Source organism: Strix aluco, chromosome 9, assembly GCF_031877795.1.
Source record: "Strix aluco isolate bStrAlu1 chromosome 9, bStrAlu1.hap1, whole genome shotgun sequence".
In the NCBI taxonomy this organism is placed as follows: domain Eukaryota; kingdom Metazoa; phylum Chordata; class Aves; order Strigiformes; family Strigidae; genus Strix; species Strix aluco.
Window position 1 is genome coordinate 26,538,508 of NC_133939.1, and position 18,293 is coordinate 26,556,800.

Here is an 18,293-nt window from a genome sequence, read left to right on the forward strand (position 1 = left end):
CCATCCACACATGTACATTTAAAATAGCAAATGCAAACCTGAAAATTTTAAAATGAGTGTTTGACTTTTTATTGGGTGATAAATTGCTTCTTACTCTTATAAAGTCCGCAGGTGTTTATGTCCACTCTTGTATGCCTAGTTAAAACTTTGGCTACAATAGGAATGCTTTGAAAATAGCCAGTCGCTCCTAAAATTGATTATTAAAATAGAATTACCTGTTATGCATTACATTAATTCTTGTAGTGTAAAGTTCTGTTGCTTAACCCTTCCAATCCCTTTTGGCCTGGCATTTTCCCTGCTTTGGCATTTTCTTTTCCATTCTTTTGGTCTGCAAATTCTGTTGTCAGAGTCTGGATAGACAACAGGGCTTGCTGCCACACACCCTTCAGGCCCAGCTCTTCCCGATGCAGTGAGGGACTCTGGGGCTGGAAGAGGTCTTCCAAAGCAGGCCCTCAGACTAGTTGGCAAATGAGAAGGCTTGAAAATTAAAAGTTTGGAAGAAGTGAAGAGTTAATGGATCCCTGTTAAATTCTTATGCATGTACATACAAAGGAAGGCTGCAAAATCCTTTTATGGTGCTTTCTACCTCCTGGGTACGGTGCCTTCTCAGGGAGTGTTTTTTAGATTTCTTTCATTTTTAGAACAACTTTTGCAAAAAGTTGTGTTTCCAGACAGACAATTAGCGGTTACATCAGGTGGGAGCCTCTGGCCACCCCACATACAGCCTCCATCTGTAGTGTCCCACTGCTCGATCTCTGACAAATTGTGGGAAGCAGGAGTGGGCACAAACCTGATATAGATTTATTCAGTTGTATTTCAGCAAGGATGAAGAAGAGTGTGCTAGAAAGAAACTAAATTGGACTTTTTTTGGTCATTTTGGTAGGTTTTAGAGGCCTGTGCTGAAGATCTTTTACTCTTTGGATGATTAAGAGAGAAAAGAGCCCTTCCATGCTGCCCAACATATGGGGGGTGATGCAGAATAAGGGCTTCACCAGTGGAGTTTCCCAGATTCTCCAGAATTTTGGCTTGCTTTCAAAACATGAGAAAGGTGAAGCACAGAAAAACACACAGCTTCTGGGTGGACGGGAGGCCCGCACCCACATCAATCAGCTGCTGCCTTAAATTGCCCTGTCTCTAGTAGGTGTTAAAATGAGGTAGCTAGTGCAGGTTTCCGAACCCTCCCCCCCAACTTTTATCTTAGCAAACACTGGTGCCAAACTCGCCTGGTGGGGACTGTCTAACCCTGAGCACGAGAAAGGCCCTGGCTGGATTTGGAGGCTTCCAGACTCTTCTGTAATGGAAGTAATGAACACTACGAAGGAAAACAGCAACAGTCCTCAACATCCAGCGCCAGAGCATGCGCCTTGGCAGGGAAACCTGGGGGAAGATTTGGAGGAGGAAAACAAGGCAATTTCTCCCAGTGGAACTCCCTTTCTGCTGCCTGTGCAAGGAGCAGGGGGTGGACAAGCAGCATGGCATCCCCCGGCATCACATTTTGGGTTTGGCTGTGAGGGCCATGGTTTGTTTGCAGTAAGGTGTTAAAACACCTCTTCCTGCTATGAGGAAAGGCAGTTTCTACAGGGTTTTCAAGCCTAGTCCCCATAGCAGGAAATTCACCCAGGCAGCTGGATACTAGTCACTGACCCATTTTTACATCTTCCTTACTGATGGAGAAGGTAAATCTGCTGCGATTTCACTTCTGGTACGCAATAACACCCAAGATCCAAAACCATTCAGGCTCAAACCCTGGCAGCATGGCTCAATGCCGGCTAGAAAACTCCTTCCCACCTGGCAGCCCCTGCTCAGGAAGTTTCCCCTCAACAATCAGCCGTGACGGTACCCACACCTGCAGGGAGACCCTCACCGGCGGGATGCGATGGACACGTGTGGGTGCCCGGACGGGGCGGTGCCTGCCCCAGCGCTCGGCACACCAGCGGGTTTGCATGTGTGAGAGCTGGGTGGGATGCGAGGGCAGCGGGTCTGCTGGGACCCCGCTCACACCAGGACAATTGGAGGTGAGAAAGCAGGGTTGGGCTGTCAAGTTCAGATCAGGGTAAGAAGGAACATGCTATTTTAGGAGAGAAAAAGTGGAGCCTTTCTGCTGAGTTACTTGGGTAGTTGTTTGACTTCTGGCAGTAGCAGTCTCATGGTTGCTCCGGACCATAAGAGGGGGTGCAAGCAGGCAGCAGCACCCGTGGGAGCACGGGGACAGCTTCACCCACACCTGGGTCCTACCAGCACTGGGGGACCACTCGTGTGCCCCTGACATGCATCTGCTCTGCGTGGGTGCTGTGCATTCACTGTACAGATGTATTTACCCCAGCAATAAAGCACTGTGCCGGGGGCATGGGGGGGGGTGGGGTGTCACACAGCAGTAGAAAGAGAAGGGACCTAAACATGTGCTGCTGGAGGCTGCATGTGCTCTGCAGTTCCCCCAGCACAGCCCTGTCCCCCCAGGAGTCGCAGAGGTCCTTCAACTTTTTTATCGCCTGCACATGCACCGCTCTAAATTTTTGCAAGGATACGGGGTCATTTATTTTTTTTCCCCGAAGGCAGTTGGTATTTTCAGTGCAGGGTGTGTGTCTTTTCTGCATGCTCCTCATTTCAGACAGGTAAATGCCCCTCACTGTCTGGTTATGGTGGGACAGCCCAGCTGGGTGTCCCCGCCACAGCTGAAGGTGTTTTGGGCTTTGCACCCTGCAGCTGCTGGAAGGGGACCCCCCTCCACTGGTGGGGTGAGCCCTGGGGGACCCCAGAGCCCTGCACTGCCCTGGGGAAGGGGGTACTGGGAGCAGCACAGCCCTGATCCCCCCGGGTCCCACAGCCAGGCCGGGGGGGGCGGGGAAATCTACCCTCCAGCAGTGCCGGCAAAGCCAGCCTGACCCGAGCAAATGAAAATAATCAAAAGTAATTAGAAGCGTGCTGGACTGCTCCTCGGAGATCTGTGTGAGAGAATAAACATGCCGGAGCCCTCCGAGCCACTGCAAAGGCCCATGTCTGAGCTGTTAGGTGCCCTGACCTTGTCCACATAAAGACGTGATTTATGAAGTGCAGGGCACAGCAGCAGGGCTTCTGTCTTCTCCAGAAGAACCAAATTACTGAGGTGGAGATTAACATGCTTTCAGTTGGGCGCATTTCCAGACCAAGGGAAATTTTTTATTTACATTTTTTTACCTTTAATTTCCTCCTCCTCTCCCTCACTCGAAAACTGCCTTTTGGCCAGGAGGGACGAGCCCGGCAGCGTGTGAGGGCAGGAGGGGTGGCCGGGATGGGGCATCGGTGCGAGGGGCTGCGGCAGCACTGTGATGTCCACCACCACCACCACTCCTTCACACGAGGGCTGGAAGAGTTCCGGCTCTTCACCCTGAAATAAGCAGCAACACTTGTGTTTTTTCTTGATCTTTTTTTTTAAGTCTATATCCACAACGCAGGGCAGGAGGGATTAATACGCAGAAATTGTGTCGCCTTTCCTGCTTGTTGCTGTTTTCCTGGGTCTGTCCCGGAGTGTTTGGATATGTTGGAGGGCAGTTGTTTTCTGTGTGTTTATTTTGCTTTGCTTTTCCTTTCTCCCTCCCTGCTTGATACACTCGCACAGTATTTTAAACACTCACCACAGTGTTAGTCAGGATGCTCAATGTTGTGTTTAGTCACCTTGAGAAATATAACATTAAACCCCACTTAAAAATGCGGTTATGAAGTGGCTTGCTCTATAAACGTAAGGATAATATTAAGCCTAATATGAACATTTACAGTATTTTTAAAAATCACCAGCAACTTTGATTTTTCACCATTGTCCTCTGCAGTGTTTGTCCACAGGAAGCCCATTAAAAGTGGACAGTGTAGTTATTTCATCTGGCTTTGGCTGAGCTGCTTTGCTTTGCTTTAATGATGTGCTGGAATGCACGATGCCCATAGGGTCTCCATTATGAGAACTTTTACTTCTGGGACGACCATGAAGTTAAAGGCTTAAAAGAGGCATCAGTTTACAGCCTGGTGGGAATTACTAGCAGACTCGAGTACTAACTCCTTGCTGCCTCTACTAATATAGCGACTTATTTTAAATAAACAATTGCAAAAGGGACCCTGTGGAAATATTTGGGCCTCTTGAAGCGCCTACCAAACCATCCAAGGGGAGAGAGAAAAAGCTGCAGATATGTTTAAAAGATTCTTGCTTGAAAGAAGAAAAAATATATATGTGTGTGCAGCTCCAACGTCCCCTCACGTGACCAGCGGCCAGGCGAGACTCGACCCCCCACGCCTCTCGCCGTTCCCCGCCACCAACCTCTCCACCTCAGGGGCATGTGCCTTCCTCCCCATCCTCCTCCTCCTCAGAGGCTGGGGTACAGCCGAGCTGCCGGGAGCGGTGCCTGAAGGGGAATGAACAAAACCGGGGTGTTCCCCTCTCAAAAGAGGCTGCAGCAGGTCTGCAGCTGCAAACCTCCCGCTCCCATTCCCACTCCCACCCCTGTTCCCGCTCCCATTTCCACTCACATCCCTGCTCCCATTCCCGCTCCCATTCGCATTCCGACTCCCACTCCCATTCCATTCCCATTCTCATTTCCATTCCCTTCCCTGTTCCCATTCCGCTCCCATTCCCTCTCCTGCTCCCATTCCATTCCCCTTCCCATTCCCGTTCTATTCCCATTCCATTCCCATTCCCTTCCTATTTCCTTCCCATTCCATTCCCACTCCCATTCCCTCTCCCATTCCCTTCCCATTCCCGCTCCCGGCGCGTCCCGCGGTGGCCCCGGCCCGTGGCCCGGCGGCGAGCGCCACCTAGCGGCCGCGGTGGGCGCCGTGGCGGCGGCGGAGCCCCGGTGCCGGCCGGCCCCGCTCTGCCGGTACCGGGAGGCCCCTTTTGTTTATCCACCGGCGTTTCCGCCTTTTGTGGCGAAGCGGGGAGGGGGGAAGGGGGGGCTCCGGCTCCTATCGGGGCCTGTGATCAGACCTATGGGCTCGAGCAATCAGTTTCCCAGATTACTTGTATTTAATACACAATGCATCATAAAACAAATCCCTCATCCTGACAGGAAGAAAATAGAACAGCTCATAGCTCGAGCCGGTCCAATTTATGGCTAAATTAAAAAAAAAAAAAAAAAAGAAAAGAAGAAGAGAGAGAGAAAAAAAAATAATAAGAAAAAAAAATCTCCAACAATGGGCGAGCGGAGGGAGGGCAGGAAATCAATGGTCCGGCAAACCGGGCGGGCGGCGCGGTTCTCAGGCCCGGGTGCTATGGGAATCTCCCACCAGGTTTTTTGAGGTTATTGACAAAGGAATTTTTTTTTAAAATTTTTTTCTTCCCGTCCTACCTACCACCACTGCGTGCGGGTTGGTTTTGTTTTTTTTCTTTTTTCCCCCCTTCTTTTCTCCCCTCCCGGCCTCGAACAATAGCTATTATCTGAAATAACAGTTCAATGTCACAGATAACAGGCCACTGAGACGAATTAATCATCATCTCTTGTCACCCGACTTCTCGCCCTCCCCCTGCCCTCCTTCCCCGGCCCCCCGGGAAAGAAAAATCGACTTTTAGTCTGAAAAATATATCTGCAGTTAAAAGAAAAGAAAAAAGTGGGTGGCACTTCTGGATCGTGCAATAAAAGATACAGTTCAGCCCTCTTTTTTTTTAAATTTTTTTCTTTCTCCCTTCTCTCTTTCCCAAAACACACATATGTACGTGTATCTTGCCGTAGTTAGCCTAGCCGGTGCTCAACTTTGCGGGCCGGTTTGCGGCTTTGCGTGGCGGTGGGATTTCGGGGCCGTTTGGCGAAGGCGGGGGAGCCCCGGAGCCGGCGGGGGCCGCGGCTGCCCCGCGGGGGGGAGCGGGCCCGGCTGCCACCGCTGCCCCCGCCGGCGGGGAGAGCCCAGCCTCCCGCCGGCTCCATTCATGGGATTCGTTACCAAATAAATACGGGGGGGGGGGGGGGGGCGGAAAAAAACCAAATCGTTTAGGAAGCGCCGGCAAACGGGGCGGTGGTTCCGCGGCACCAAACAGGGTCGTTGGGAAATTGGCTGGGCGAAAAAAAAAAAAAAAAAGTTGCGTTTCATTAAAAATTATTATTAATAACCACAGAGACGGCGATGACGAGAATAAGTTGGGTAACGAGCCGGGCGCGCTGGTCCCGGAGCGCCGGGAGAAGCCGTCGGGGCGATCGCGGCGTGGCTCCCTGCCCGCCGCAGTCCCGCTGCGGGGCCGCCCCGACGGCGCTCCCGGCTGCGGGGAGCGGGGGGCGAGCGGCCCGGCGGCGGGGGGGGACGACGGGCGTATAAATAGAGGCTGAGCGGCGAGGGCCCGAGGCACCGCCGCCGCAGTCCCCCGCCGGCCCCGGGCGGGGGATGCGGCCGGAGGGACGGGCCGCCCCCCCCTCCCTCCCCGGGCTGCCGGTGAGCCCCCGCGGCGGGGCCGCTCCTCCGCGACCTGGCGGTGACCCCCGGCCGCGGGGCCGCTGTCGCTTTAAGCGCGCCGGGAGCGCCGCCGCCGCCGCCCGGGACGGGGAGGGGGGGAACGGGGGGGGGGGGGGGGGGGGGGGGCGGCGGCCGCCGGCGCGGCCGGGGCTGCCCCGCTTTAAAGAGACAGTGCCCGAAAGGGGAGCGGCGGGCTGGCAGGACCCGACGGGGTGGGCGGGGAGGGGGGTGGGGGGGGGGGGCGGGCAGGGCCGGGCCGGGCCGGGCGCTGCCCGGGGGTGCGGCGGGGAAGAAGCGCCGCGGGCAGGCTGCGGGGTGGGGAGGGGGAGAGCCGCCCGCCCACGCGCACTTTTCTCCCATCCCCGGCGGAGAAGTGAAAGAAGTTTGTTTTGTTGAGCGGTGTGCGGTGGTTTTTTTTTTTTGTTGTTGTTTTGTTTTTTTGGTTTGTTTTTTGTTTTTTTTTTTTTTTTTCCCCTCAAAGAGGGTTGTGTGGGTTTTAGGTTGGTTGTTTTTTCCTTTTGTTTTTGGTTTTTTTTTTTTCCCTCCCCGCTTCTCCCGGTAACTTTCTTTGCACACATACACACACACACCCCAAACCAGCCGATAAGACCAGGAGGGGCCGACAGGGGAAGGTGATGGCGAACCGGCAGAAACCCGCCGATCCCCGCCGCCGCTGAGCCCTCCGGGGTCGGCAACCCCCTCCCGGCCTCCCCGCCGGGCGCTCCGGGCCCCCCGACAAATGCTGGAGCGCACCGCGCCCGCGCAGCGCCCGCCGCAGCCCCGGACCCCGACGGCCGCGGCCTCCGCCCGCGTTTGACGCCAAGATGTTGCTTCCAGCCGCCTGAAGGATATTTTTCCCTCTCCCCCCCGCCCCCCTCCCTGCCCACGCAGGCTCCCGGCGACACAAGGTAAGAGCGGCGGCGGCGCTGCCCACGGCCCCGCGGGACGGGGCTGCCCTGCCCCGTCGGTGCCCGCCGCGCCGCCGGCCCCCGGGCAGACCCTCCTCCGCTGCCCCGGGGGGGGGCGGGGGTGAGACACCCCCCCCCCACACACCGAGGCAGAGCGGGGTTTGCTTTGAAAGGGAAAATCCACTTCCCCCCCTTCCAAAAAAATGATCAGAGGTGCGGGCGGCGGGGCAGTGTGCGCGCCCGCGGGGGATGGAACTCGCCTTGCGCGCCCGCGGGATTTGGGGTGGCGGTGGGTTTGGGGGTGGGTTTTTCCCTCTTTTTTTTGCGGGGGGGGGGGGGGGGAATGCTGCGCGGGAGGAGAGGAGAAACCCGGCTGTGGCGGGGCAGTGCTCGGCGGGCCCATGCGGACAGCACCCCCCCCCCCCCCCCCAAAAAAAAAAAAAAGGGGCCTGATCCTGGGCCCAGGGGGGCGGCGACCCGGGCAGCGACCGCCGTACCTGGGGTTGCCCCCGGCCCGGCCGCCCCCGCGGGGAGAGCGGCTTTCGCGGGGCTCGTTTAATTAATGAACGGGAACGGGCTTAGGCTGCATTGTGAGCCCTTGATAGGAAACTTCCGTGGGTTTTCATTAACTAACTGATAGACAATGCCGGGGTTCCCGGCCATTCAGCGCGGAGGCCAAAAGTACTGTGGGGCTGGACGTGAATACAAACGTTTCCCATCGGGGAAACTGCCTCCCCCTGCCTTTGCTTGTCGTTTGGGGTGTGTGTTTTAAGGGTTTTTTTGCGAATAAAATCGGGTGGTTTTGCTGTCGCTGCCCAGGCGGAGAAGTTACAAATGTAGCAGGGAGCTCCCTGGGATGCTGTGGAAAGTTTAGGATAGGCCGGTGGTGAAGCTTGCAAATAAATACTGATACTCAGTCATATGTAATGATTAGTCATTTGTCATAATATTAGAATAGAACATCCTCTTTAGCTTGTCCACAAGCAATCTCATTATATTTGTTTATTGTCTGCATAATTGGAACCATTTATTGGTATGTATTGAATACTGCCATGTTTTGCATGAGTGTTTACATTGTTTTTCGTTTATTTTCTTTAGTTTGGCATAGGGAGTTCTATTATTTGCTTCAATTAAGGGGAATGATTTAAGTGTTGCACAGAAGGGCTGTTTAGGAAGTGTAATATTAAAACAAGATAAATAACTCTGCCTACCAAATAAAGTTTGGTTCAGAGCAACAAATACAGAAAGGCTTCAGTGGGTGCTGCAAGCAATGTAAATCCTGAAACAAAACAGAAACCTCAAATGATGCCAATGCCACCTATTTTAATAGTTTTTATTCTATTCCCTGACAAAATCATATTTAATTAAAAACATAGCTTCAAACATAGTCACTGATGAATGCATAGAAAATCAGATCCCTCTTAAATTAGCATAGTGTGTCTTAGCAATAATTAGACAACATCTCGATTACATGTAAACATTTGTCAAGACATTTTTCAGTACGCTTATTGTCCTATTATTATTACGTATGTAATCTGACCATTCCTGAAAAAAAATCTCACCAGAGGAGCGTATTTCTGAATGAAGATGTCTATATTATTATTATTATCCATTTGTTTATCTGGAAACCTGTGATTTATCTTTTGATTAGTATGCCCAGACAGCGACAGAAAGATTTACTCTTTCATATTCTTCCTTTTAGATCTTGGATGAGTTTTGCAATGTGAAGTTCTGCATAGATGCCAGTCAACCAGATGTAGGAAACTGGCTCAAATATATCAAGTTTGCTGGATGCTACAATCAGCACAACCTTGTTGCATGTCAGATAAGTGATCAGGTATGTAGTGTTCACTTTCTGGACTTATTTTTTTAAGGAACTTTAAGGTGTCAATGGAAAAAAAAATAACAGCAATTCACAACAGATTTTGGCCTGTTTGCTGTTATGGCAAAAGATAAGGCACAGATGTGAAACGCAGAGTAGAATAATTTTGATTATGGGCTATATGTAATATGAATTTTCTATTTTTCCACATTGTTGTTCAATTCATAATTTTTTTTTTTTTAATCTTATACCTGATAAAAATTGGGAGTGTTTTCTCAGGAATACAAAGGCAATATTTGCTGGTTTTGAATTAGCAGCGTTTTCTGGCTCCTGTTCCAGTGCACTTGGATCGCTAAGTAAAACCGTTGAGTTGATCAGAAGCTGTAATGTAAAATTAATGGAAAGAGTGGAGGGGAAGACACAAAACTGATAACACTACCAATGTAGTTGCACGTATGGGGCTTTGAATTTGAATGCACACGTTCATGAATATTATTATGCCTTCCCCTACACTTTGCTGGAACTCGTAATACTTGTATGCTGAACCAGGATCTGCAGTGGTTTTCTTTTTCTTTTCATTTCTCGCACTTAAATCCACTCTTTGTTGGGCTGAAATGTTACTTGTCCTTGTAAGTTGGAGGAAAGGCTGGGACAGGCAGGGGAAGGACGCAGTGAAGCATTTTTTGTTTTCAATTATACTGATGAGTTATTAGGTGTTTCTTAAATCAAGGTTTGCTTCAGTCTGCAGATAATACATGCCGTTATGAAATATTTTAATGGGTGAAGTTAGGTTAAGAAAGCTATACTGCTTTAAAGTAAAATATCTAAAATAGCAAAGCAACAACTGATTGTAAATCCTTTAAATTTCTAATTTAAACTTTGCTACCTGCAACATAAGATTCGATTCATTTAATCGGTGTTTCATTTTTCACCACTTAATTAACTGCATCAGGCGAACATTAAAGATTATCTTTAGCTGAATTAATTGCCTTGACAGTATTGAAAGAAGAATCACAACCAGACACAAAACTTCAATTAGAAATCATTCGTTCTAATCAAATTCCTTACGTATAGGAAATGAACGTGAGACAGCCTGCTATTTCCAGCACAGCGTTATGTATTTCGCTCATGTGAGATGGTTGATTAAAACTGGTTTAAATAACTTTTTCAGAAACTATGACAGAGGATTTTTTTAATTTTCAACTTTTACAATTCAGCCCTGAGCACACGTAATGCAGAATGAACCAGCCAACTGAGATATAATTTCTTTTTTATATAGCAGCTGGTTTAGCTAGAGAAACCATAAAGATTATTAGTAAATGCAAAATACATTTTCCAAGTTGAAATATGCTTTACACTGAAAAATGAGAAATTCTCTTAATGCTGAGCATTTATGGAACAATGATATGAAAAGGAAACTATATACATTAAGGGAAACAGCAAATTAAAATATTTTATGTTTAATAAGAGCTGGCATAGCTAGGAAAGATTAGAAATGGAATCACGTGCATTGGTCAAAGCAACTTACTGTCTTTGCGTTGGTATTGGCGATCTGCAACTGAAAATACACGTTAAGCTGAAACCTCAGCATCTACCTCTGCGACGCAGACACGCACCCGCGTTTTGACGTTTTTGGAAGGAAAGTTATGGCGCTTTTAACTTTCTCTTTTTTTAGTGTTTACATTTCTGACATTTGGTAATGGTGGCTGTACTGCTGCCAATAATTTCTTTCATTCACTGGAGACTTGTTATTTATTTTGCACAGTATCGTGCTGTTCATAATTCCATATTTTTATAGCTTATTGTTGCTGAGATTTGCAAATTAAGAACTGGTTGTCTTTCAAGTAGCATGTTGTGAGCTGGGCGCTGTCAGCAAGAGATTGTTGTTCATTTGGCCCTCTGGAAACGCTGTACATTTACCCACAAAATTGTCTGCGTACTCCAACGTTTTATGACCAGAGCCTAAAAAGTTAATGCTAAAAATGTGCTCTTGAATCTTAAAGCGAAAAAGCCTTTCTAACAGCTCCTCCTTCTGCTTTCTTCTGGCACAAGCTCACCAGAGGTAATATAAAATATAATAGGAAGGCAAACTGGGAAATGGACATTACATGGCCAAACGTGTGCGTGTACAAGGAGTGACAAATGCAAGTCAAGACTGAGCGTGCATATGTGCCTGCGTATAGACTGCGTGGGGCTGCCTTTGGGTCACTCTGCCTCTGTAGCTCCTGGAAAAAAAGGGGAAAAAAAAGGAAGAAAAAAAAAAAGGGAAAAAAAAAAAAGTGAAGCCTGAGGACATGTATCAGTGGCGGAAGCTAGAGCTGGAGGGCAGAGGCGATGCAGCCCAGCTGGGACAGGAGACCCCAGCTCTGCTGGAGCCACAGCCAGTGCTGGGTGCAGGGGTGGGGAGAGCACCCCGGTTCCTCCTGGTTCCCCCAGAAATAAGCGCCTCAGCAGCCCTGGTCGTGTGGGGAGCATCCCTGCTTCGGGAGACGCTCTACCTCTCAAGCTCTACCTCTCGAGGCACAGACACTCCATCAGCAGTAATTGTTCACCTCTAATTGCTTCAACTCATCTGTAAAATTCACAAGCAAACACTGGGCTGTACCTGAAAAGGTAAAAGATCCTGCCAGCGCTCCCAGCCTCATGCTGCCCACAAGTTTATGCTACTAAATTCAAGCTTGACTGACAGACAGGTATGATTCCTAGACTGCTTGAGGCAGGATTTAGATGAATCTCAGGGCGATGTGTAATCTAGTCGCTCTGCTAAGCTCTACCTTCTGTCTTTGACAAAAAGAGTGAAAGAAAAACTTTTTTTGTTGTTTTCTCTATTAGAGTTTTTTCAGAGACATACCACCCCACCCCCTGACTCATGGTTGAGGTTAGGTTTCATCACTTAGGATCAACTTTACAAAAGGCCTGGTCTCTTTCTTATGACTGTATAAATGAGCTTTGCTAAGATGAACAGCTCGATAATGGTGGGATGCAGTCAAAACATGCACGCTGGATGCAACTCGTGTTTCATTTGATTGGAGGTGGAGTAGGGTTTAAAAGCTGCATTTTTTAATTTTTTTTTTATTTCAAATGAGGTTGATCTAGGATTTCTCTTTGCTGTCTTCCTATTATCTCCTGTCATACCCAATCTAACCTGAACGTATGTAATTCAAGATGTATATGAATAATAAAATTCCATAAACAGGGCGCTCTCATTTTTTTTTTCTTCCTCCAAAGAGACTGCAGTGTGTGCAGAGCTGCAGCGTCTTGTCACTGTTATTGCCCTGGAATGCGTTTTTTCAGCTCAGAGTTAGTTAGGATTCAACACCAGTTTCTGCTAACTGGGACGACTCCTTTCTGTTATCATTAAACATCTATTAGTTCAACTTTTTAATGACTTCAGAATGATTAGCCTTGTCAGGCTTTCTGGCAGCACTGTCATCCCAGCAAAAGCATTATTTTTAAATATATATGTTAATGAAAGTGCAGTTGCAAATATAGCAGTGACTATAGCAATGGCACGTCAGGGGCTGTCACAGGTTCCAGGCACATTTTCAGGCTGGGATCACGGTCACCTTCAAGCTATAAGAAATAGGTATTTTTAAATTTTTTTCTTTTAAGAAATGCAGTTGGTAGCAGTTGAAGTTAAAACTCCCGAATATTGTTTTTGCCTTGCTTATTGCTTGCAGAACTCTGACAGTGGTACAGCCACATAATGCTGTAAAACTGCTCTGAGCTTCCAGGTCTCTTCCCCCTCAGCAGCTCCTGAAGATTCCCCTTGGCTTATCCATGAAAAACTCACAGTGGCTCAAGATCAGTTTACTGAGGTTTCAGTTTGCTGTGTGTGCTGAAATAGGTTTTTGGGGTTTGCTGTGTGTGCTGAAATAGGTTTTTGAGGCTCTTTTTTTTGTGCATTTTGTGTTGTTTCCTTATACTCAAGTATATGCCACTGCAATGGGAGAAAAACCAGTAGCGTTGCGCTCTTAACAATGTGTCCGATGTCAGTGATATAAACTTACACTAGTGAACCTACTGCTGTAGGTTTCACCAGATCTGATCACATCTTACACGTTTTACAAACTTTTTTAATCTGCAGACACAGCTTCATGTTTCAGATTTTACTGCCGCTGCCCCCCCTCTGTGTCAGGCAGCTTGCAGGCAGAAAACGGCAGAGACGACTCCGGCAGCCCTAGACACACAGCCACCTGCAAAAGTTGTGTGTTTAAGGAATAGTTTTGAGGCTTTGTTGTCAGAGAGTGAAATTAAGGTTTTGGCTGTTGCGGGTCAGGAGGGCACACACACGCTGAGCTCATACGGGGCCCTATTCTACCATGATTCTTCCTATGAGTTATTAGTTTATTAAGCAAATAAAGCTTAATCCAGCTCCCACTGAAAATCTGTCTCCAGTGGAGTGGCGTCGTGTTAGCTTAGGGCTGGTGGAATGGGGAGCTCATCGGTGGTGATTCTCCACTTACTGCAGTTAGAGCTGAGGCTGTGCATGAAGCTCCTGCCCTGTCTCTACATCGGCCGGTGTTATCTGGAGCTTAATGCACTGGTGGTGTTACCGCTCTCGGTGTCGGCCTGTCCTGACGTGACCTAAAGGAAATTGTTTACAACCAAAACTGGCAACTAGTTGTTACCATTTCTGCAAAGTGATAAGCTTTTTATTGACAATTTGTGTTTAACAGAAGCGGTAAGGCACGTTGTCTCTAAGCAAAAATGCCTTTTTTGTGATGAGACCTGTCAAATCATACTCATATGCTTGCTGGAAAGAGTACAGAGGATTATAGATGTCCACAGAGCCAGGACAAGGCTGCAACTCACTTGATACTTTGCGTGGTTCATGGCTCATGGAAGTTAGAAGATAACTGCGTGGTGAGGTGATCTCAGGAGAATGGGTGGTTGCACAGAAGTTGTGGTCTGGTGTCTGTGATCAGCGACCCCTCAGCAAGTTTTGCAGGGCCAGAGCAGCTCAGCTGGATGGGACAGCCCCTCACCCAGACCCAGGGCTTTCACAGAGGCTAAAATTCACCAACAATGGAAGAAGACTTGAGTATCACCGGGGAGGTGGCCTGCAGCCCCTGAGATGCTGAAGAGGGTGCCCTGCAGAGGGACATCCTGCAGCTCCCTCCTCACTCTAGGGGAGCAGGAGGCACCTTTTATCCCAGAAGGTGGAAAAATGGGGATTCCTGGTGCCATTTCAGGAGAGCATACTCTCTCCAGCACCTCCTGCTTGATCCGCTTTGGCAGTTTCGGGGCATTTTGGAAATGAGGAAGGAAAGGGTTCGCAGTCCTGATGCTGAGGTGCTCCCCCACCATCTTGGCAGGGTGAAGGGGAGGGTCCTCTCCTCCCTTCTGGGCTCCCACCCTTGCCCCCGCAGCCACTCACACACAGACACTTGCTGAATTTCGCCTGTGATTTTTGCTCAAGTTTTCTTTGGGCCCCATGCTTGGGAAGGACTCTTCTACGTTAGCCCTTGAAAAAACTCTAGTTCGTTTCAATTTATCATTTGCCTGAGTATGGCAAGAAGAACCTGGATCAGGTTTCATCACACAGTTCTCCAGCTGCAGAAGTTGTTCATCATAGGAGCTAAACTAGAAGCTTTGCTCTTTCGACTTTTTTCTTTCATTTTTTCCCATCAAATGTTTAATTACGGCTCATTGTGAGGTTATGTATCTGTTCGGCCTTCTTATTTTTCTGGTGGGCATAAATCCTGATTTTGATTGAGCTCCTTTGAACATAATGCTTATTATTAGTTTTGGACATTTAATTTGTTTTGCCTTTCAGGCAAGTTCCACTCTTGCTCCAAAGCAGCGCTGAGGCAAATGCCTGTTGGCAACGTGCATGCCACCTCTCCAGACGCTTGTTTTCCTGCCCCAGTTCAGGGCATGCTCCCCTCTGGTCCACTGGAGCCCCCAAAAGTTGCCGGGAGATGGGGCTGGTGCTTTGCTTAGGGTAGACATAGCCATGGCACATGGCAGAGGCCTGGAGCGTGTCAGGCGCTGGATGTTGGCGCAGGAGCAGCAGCGCAGGGTTCTGCGGGTGCTGGTGGACTTCATCAGGCTTTCAGCAGGGTGCTCTCCATCTTTGGGGTCTTCTGTTCCTTCCCACCATCCCATGCAGAGCGGGTCCTCTGCTTGGTCCTCCCTCTTGCACCAGTATGGTTCAGGACAGAGTCACCTGTGGTGCTGGCTGTAAGTTCAGTACGTCGCCTGGAGGGTTAAAGTACAAAGAGCACTGACTCTTGAGCAGCATCTCTCGCCTGCCCTTAAAATCTGAATTTCCCAGGCAGTACTGTGGTACATGCCATGTTTTCCAAAGCTCTTGTATATGCAGGAATTTAGTTCAGTTGGATGCAGCGGAATACAGCTCCTCTTCGGGGCTGAGCACGATAGATGCACACGTAGCAGCTGGTGCCTTTGCTCACACTCATCAGCTGAAGCGTCACTTTTTTTCCCCAAACCGGCATCCTTCTGGGGGCCGGAGGGCATGCTGGATGGAAGCGGAGGGTGGTTCGGGCAGAGCAGTGAGGGTCTCGCCAGGGCAGGCGGGATGGCCGGGGTACTTCAAAGCACGTGGGCGGCAGCGGCCAAACGCGCGGCCCCGGGCCGAGCTCGCGGGGAGTGCGTTTTTGCTATTATTTCAATTATTACAACTTCCTGAATAGGTTGAAGGTCGTTCATAATTCACACTTCTGTCATCTTTACACATGCCAAACGCAGTCTATTAAGCATAAATAAAATTTCAAGTGCCTGACCAGGAAAAGTAAACTGGGATTCATAACAATGAGGCCTTATTCATCCATTTAAAAGTAAATTGTGTGTGTTCCTTTTTTTCCTCCCTCCCCTTTCCCTTTACGGCTTTGCAGTTTGGGAGCTTTTATTTCTGCTCGGTAGCATAAATATATGACCTGCGGTGTAGGCAGGCACAGAGGACTGATGAGTTAGGCCTCCCCCAACTTCTCCCCACCTCAGACCCCCTGAACTTTGAAAGTGTTTCCAGATCTGGATCCGATTTTGCTCTTCCTATATAAACTGCAGTCACACACCACTGATCCCAGGGCATGTGAAATGCGCATCTGGACTTTGCTTTTATTTTTTTTTCCCCCTCCCGGTTGTTCCTCTACCGTGCAACAGCTCTTCCTATACTTCTTGAGGCATAGTGGTCTGGTGCACACTCATGTGTCATGAGCCAGGTTAACCCGAGAGAATCAGGTGACACAACGGGCTTGGTAGGCTGAAGAAAGATAGTCAGAAAATTAAAGCTTTCATTAGCAGTAGAGTCAGGAATGCGTCTAAGAAATCTTCAGGCTTTACAATTGAAAAGTCCATTTATTCTACATTAGTGTTTCCAAATACAAAAAACGCTGCCTTGCACTAGAGGTTGCTGTTGCCAAAGCAAGGGCAGCCTGGAGGAGACCTGCAGGGCTGGGGGGTAATTTATGAGCTTTCCCATCTGGGGGCTTGCAGGACCCCCACGCCGTCTGCCCCAGTAAGCTGCTGCTGCCTAAAAACTTGGACAATGTGGTTCATTTCCATGGGACACAGTTAGCTTCTTGGTTTTTCTCAGACAGGATAATTCCAGGAGGATTTAGGTGGGAAGAGTGAGAAAAAACCTTTTCACATGAAGTGATAAGGACAGCTATTAAAATCAGATTAAATTTACCTGCACAGTCATTTTGGTTTGAAGTTCAATATGTTTTATTTTAGTTCCTCACTGGAATGCAATCTGGTATATAAACTGTTAGTGCAGGTCGGGTTTTTTTTGTATATACAGAAATTTTAAAAAACTATTTTTAATAATAATTAGTTCATATTTTAATAATAATAATAATGTCAAAATGCTAGAGCTGGAAATCTCTTACTTGGACTTTGTTTTAGAGGATATTAGTTCTGAGATGCAAAATACAGAAAAATCACTCGACCTAAAACATGGGGTTTTTCAGGATACTCTGTTTTGTCTCCCTGCTGAGGTACAGAGAGGTTGGCAAGGTAGTTTCTGATGGGTAGCTTAATTCTCTCTGATACTTTGGTGTTTTCAAATACATAGACAGGACAGTTGGCTACGGAGTTCACACCCTGGTTAGGGATTTGTCCCACAGCTGCATCGTACCGGGCTTCCCGAAGAGATGTGATGCACCCCAGCACAGCGCTTGGTGAACAAGACCCTCTTTATGCCTGTGTATGGTACATGTGTCCTCACTTTGCAACGAGAGGTGAAAAGGTCTATCAAAATACCTTTGATGAGACAGGAAAAATACTGGAGAAGGCTTCACTGTGGTTTTTGTTCTGTCCTTGGTGTGGATGCACCGCTGACCTCAGAAGAACAGCTGAATTTACCCTACTGTGACAAAACCTGGGAACACCAAGGCAAGTCCTGGGCAGAGCAGGAGCTTTGGCATGGTGGAGATCCCACCTGGCCACAGGTTGGGCCTGATCCTGCTCCCACCCCAAGTGGGAGGTGGGTGCTGTTGCACCAGGGAGGTCTGCAGAAGTCTCTCCAGTCAGGGTGCAATGCCATGCTCATATTATTTCCACCCAAAGCCAGGCAGCAACCAGGCTGATCTTCCACAGATTGAACTGCAGCTTCCCTTTCAGATGTGTGGAGGCCATTATACTTCTGGAAGAAAAAAGCCAGTTTTCAATACATTTATCTTAATAAATGGAAAAACAAGCATCGCTTAAAGCAAGTATTCACTGGATGCGGTGCTGACATTAGATTTATTTGTGGGAGTTAAAAGCTGGCTTCACTTAAAGTGTTTCAGTCTTTGATCAAATGAGTTGTGTTGCCCCAGCCGCATCCCCAGCATGCCAAAGCCCACGCAGCAGCCCCACGTCCTTCAGCGCCAATAGCAGCATCAGCTCCAGAGGGGATTGTGGTACCAGGCATTCACCCGGCTGCGTGAGGAGACATGCACGAGACCCTGTCACGACTCTCTTTCCCCCTTGCGCCTTCCAAAATACTCAGTGGAGTTTGAAATCCCCTCAACAAGGGGTAAAAATGGCAAGCCCAACCAGACCCAGCCGATGGTTCAGCCAGGGTGGCGTGGAAGAGTAGGAAGGTGTCACCTGGGCAGATCAGGCTGCCTATAAACTCCTTCTCCTGGGTTTCATGAGGAGAATTGGTCATAAGCAGAGGGTTGTGTTACCAGTACCTTGTGCCCGGTATG

General features: G+C 48.8%; 1 protein-coding gene across 7 annotated transcripts in view; it reads left to right on the top strand.

Annotated features, from left to right (window-relative positions):
- Positions 1–18,293, top strand: part of MECOM (MDS1 and EVI1 complex locus) — a 345,545-nt gene that overhangs the window by 288,830 nt on the left and 38,422 nt on the right. For 6 of the 7 annotated variants that reach the window (XM_074834309.1, XM_074834311.1, XM_074834310.1 and 3 more), the window contains exon 3: positions 9,013–9,147. In XM_074834309.1, the coding sequence (XP_074690410.1) occupies positions 9,013–9,147 (135 nt within the window). Of the gene's footprint in view, positions 1–6,602; positions 7,311–9,012; positions 9,148–18,293 lie in introns of those variants that run through there. The other variant, XM_074834313.1, reaches the window with a different exon arrangement.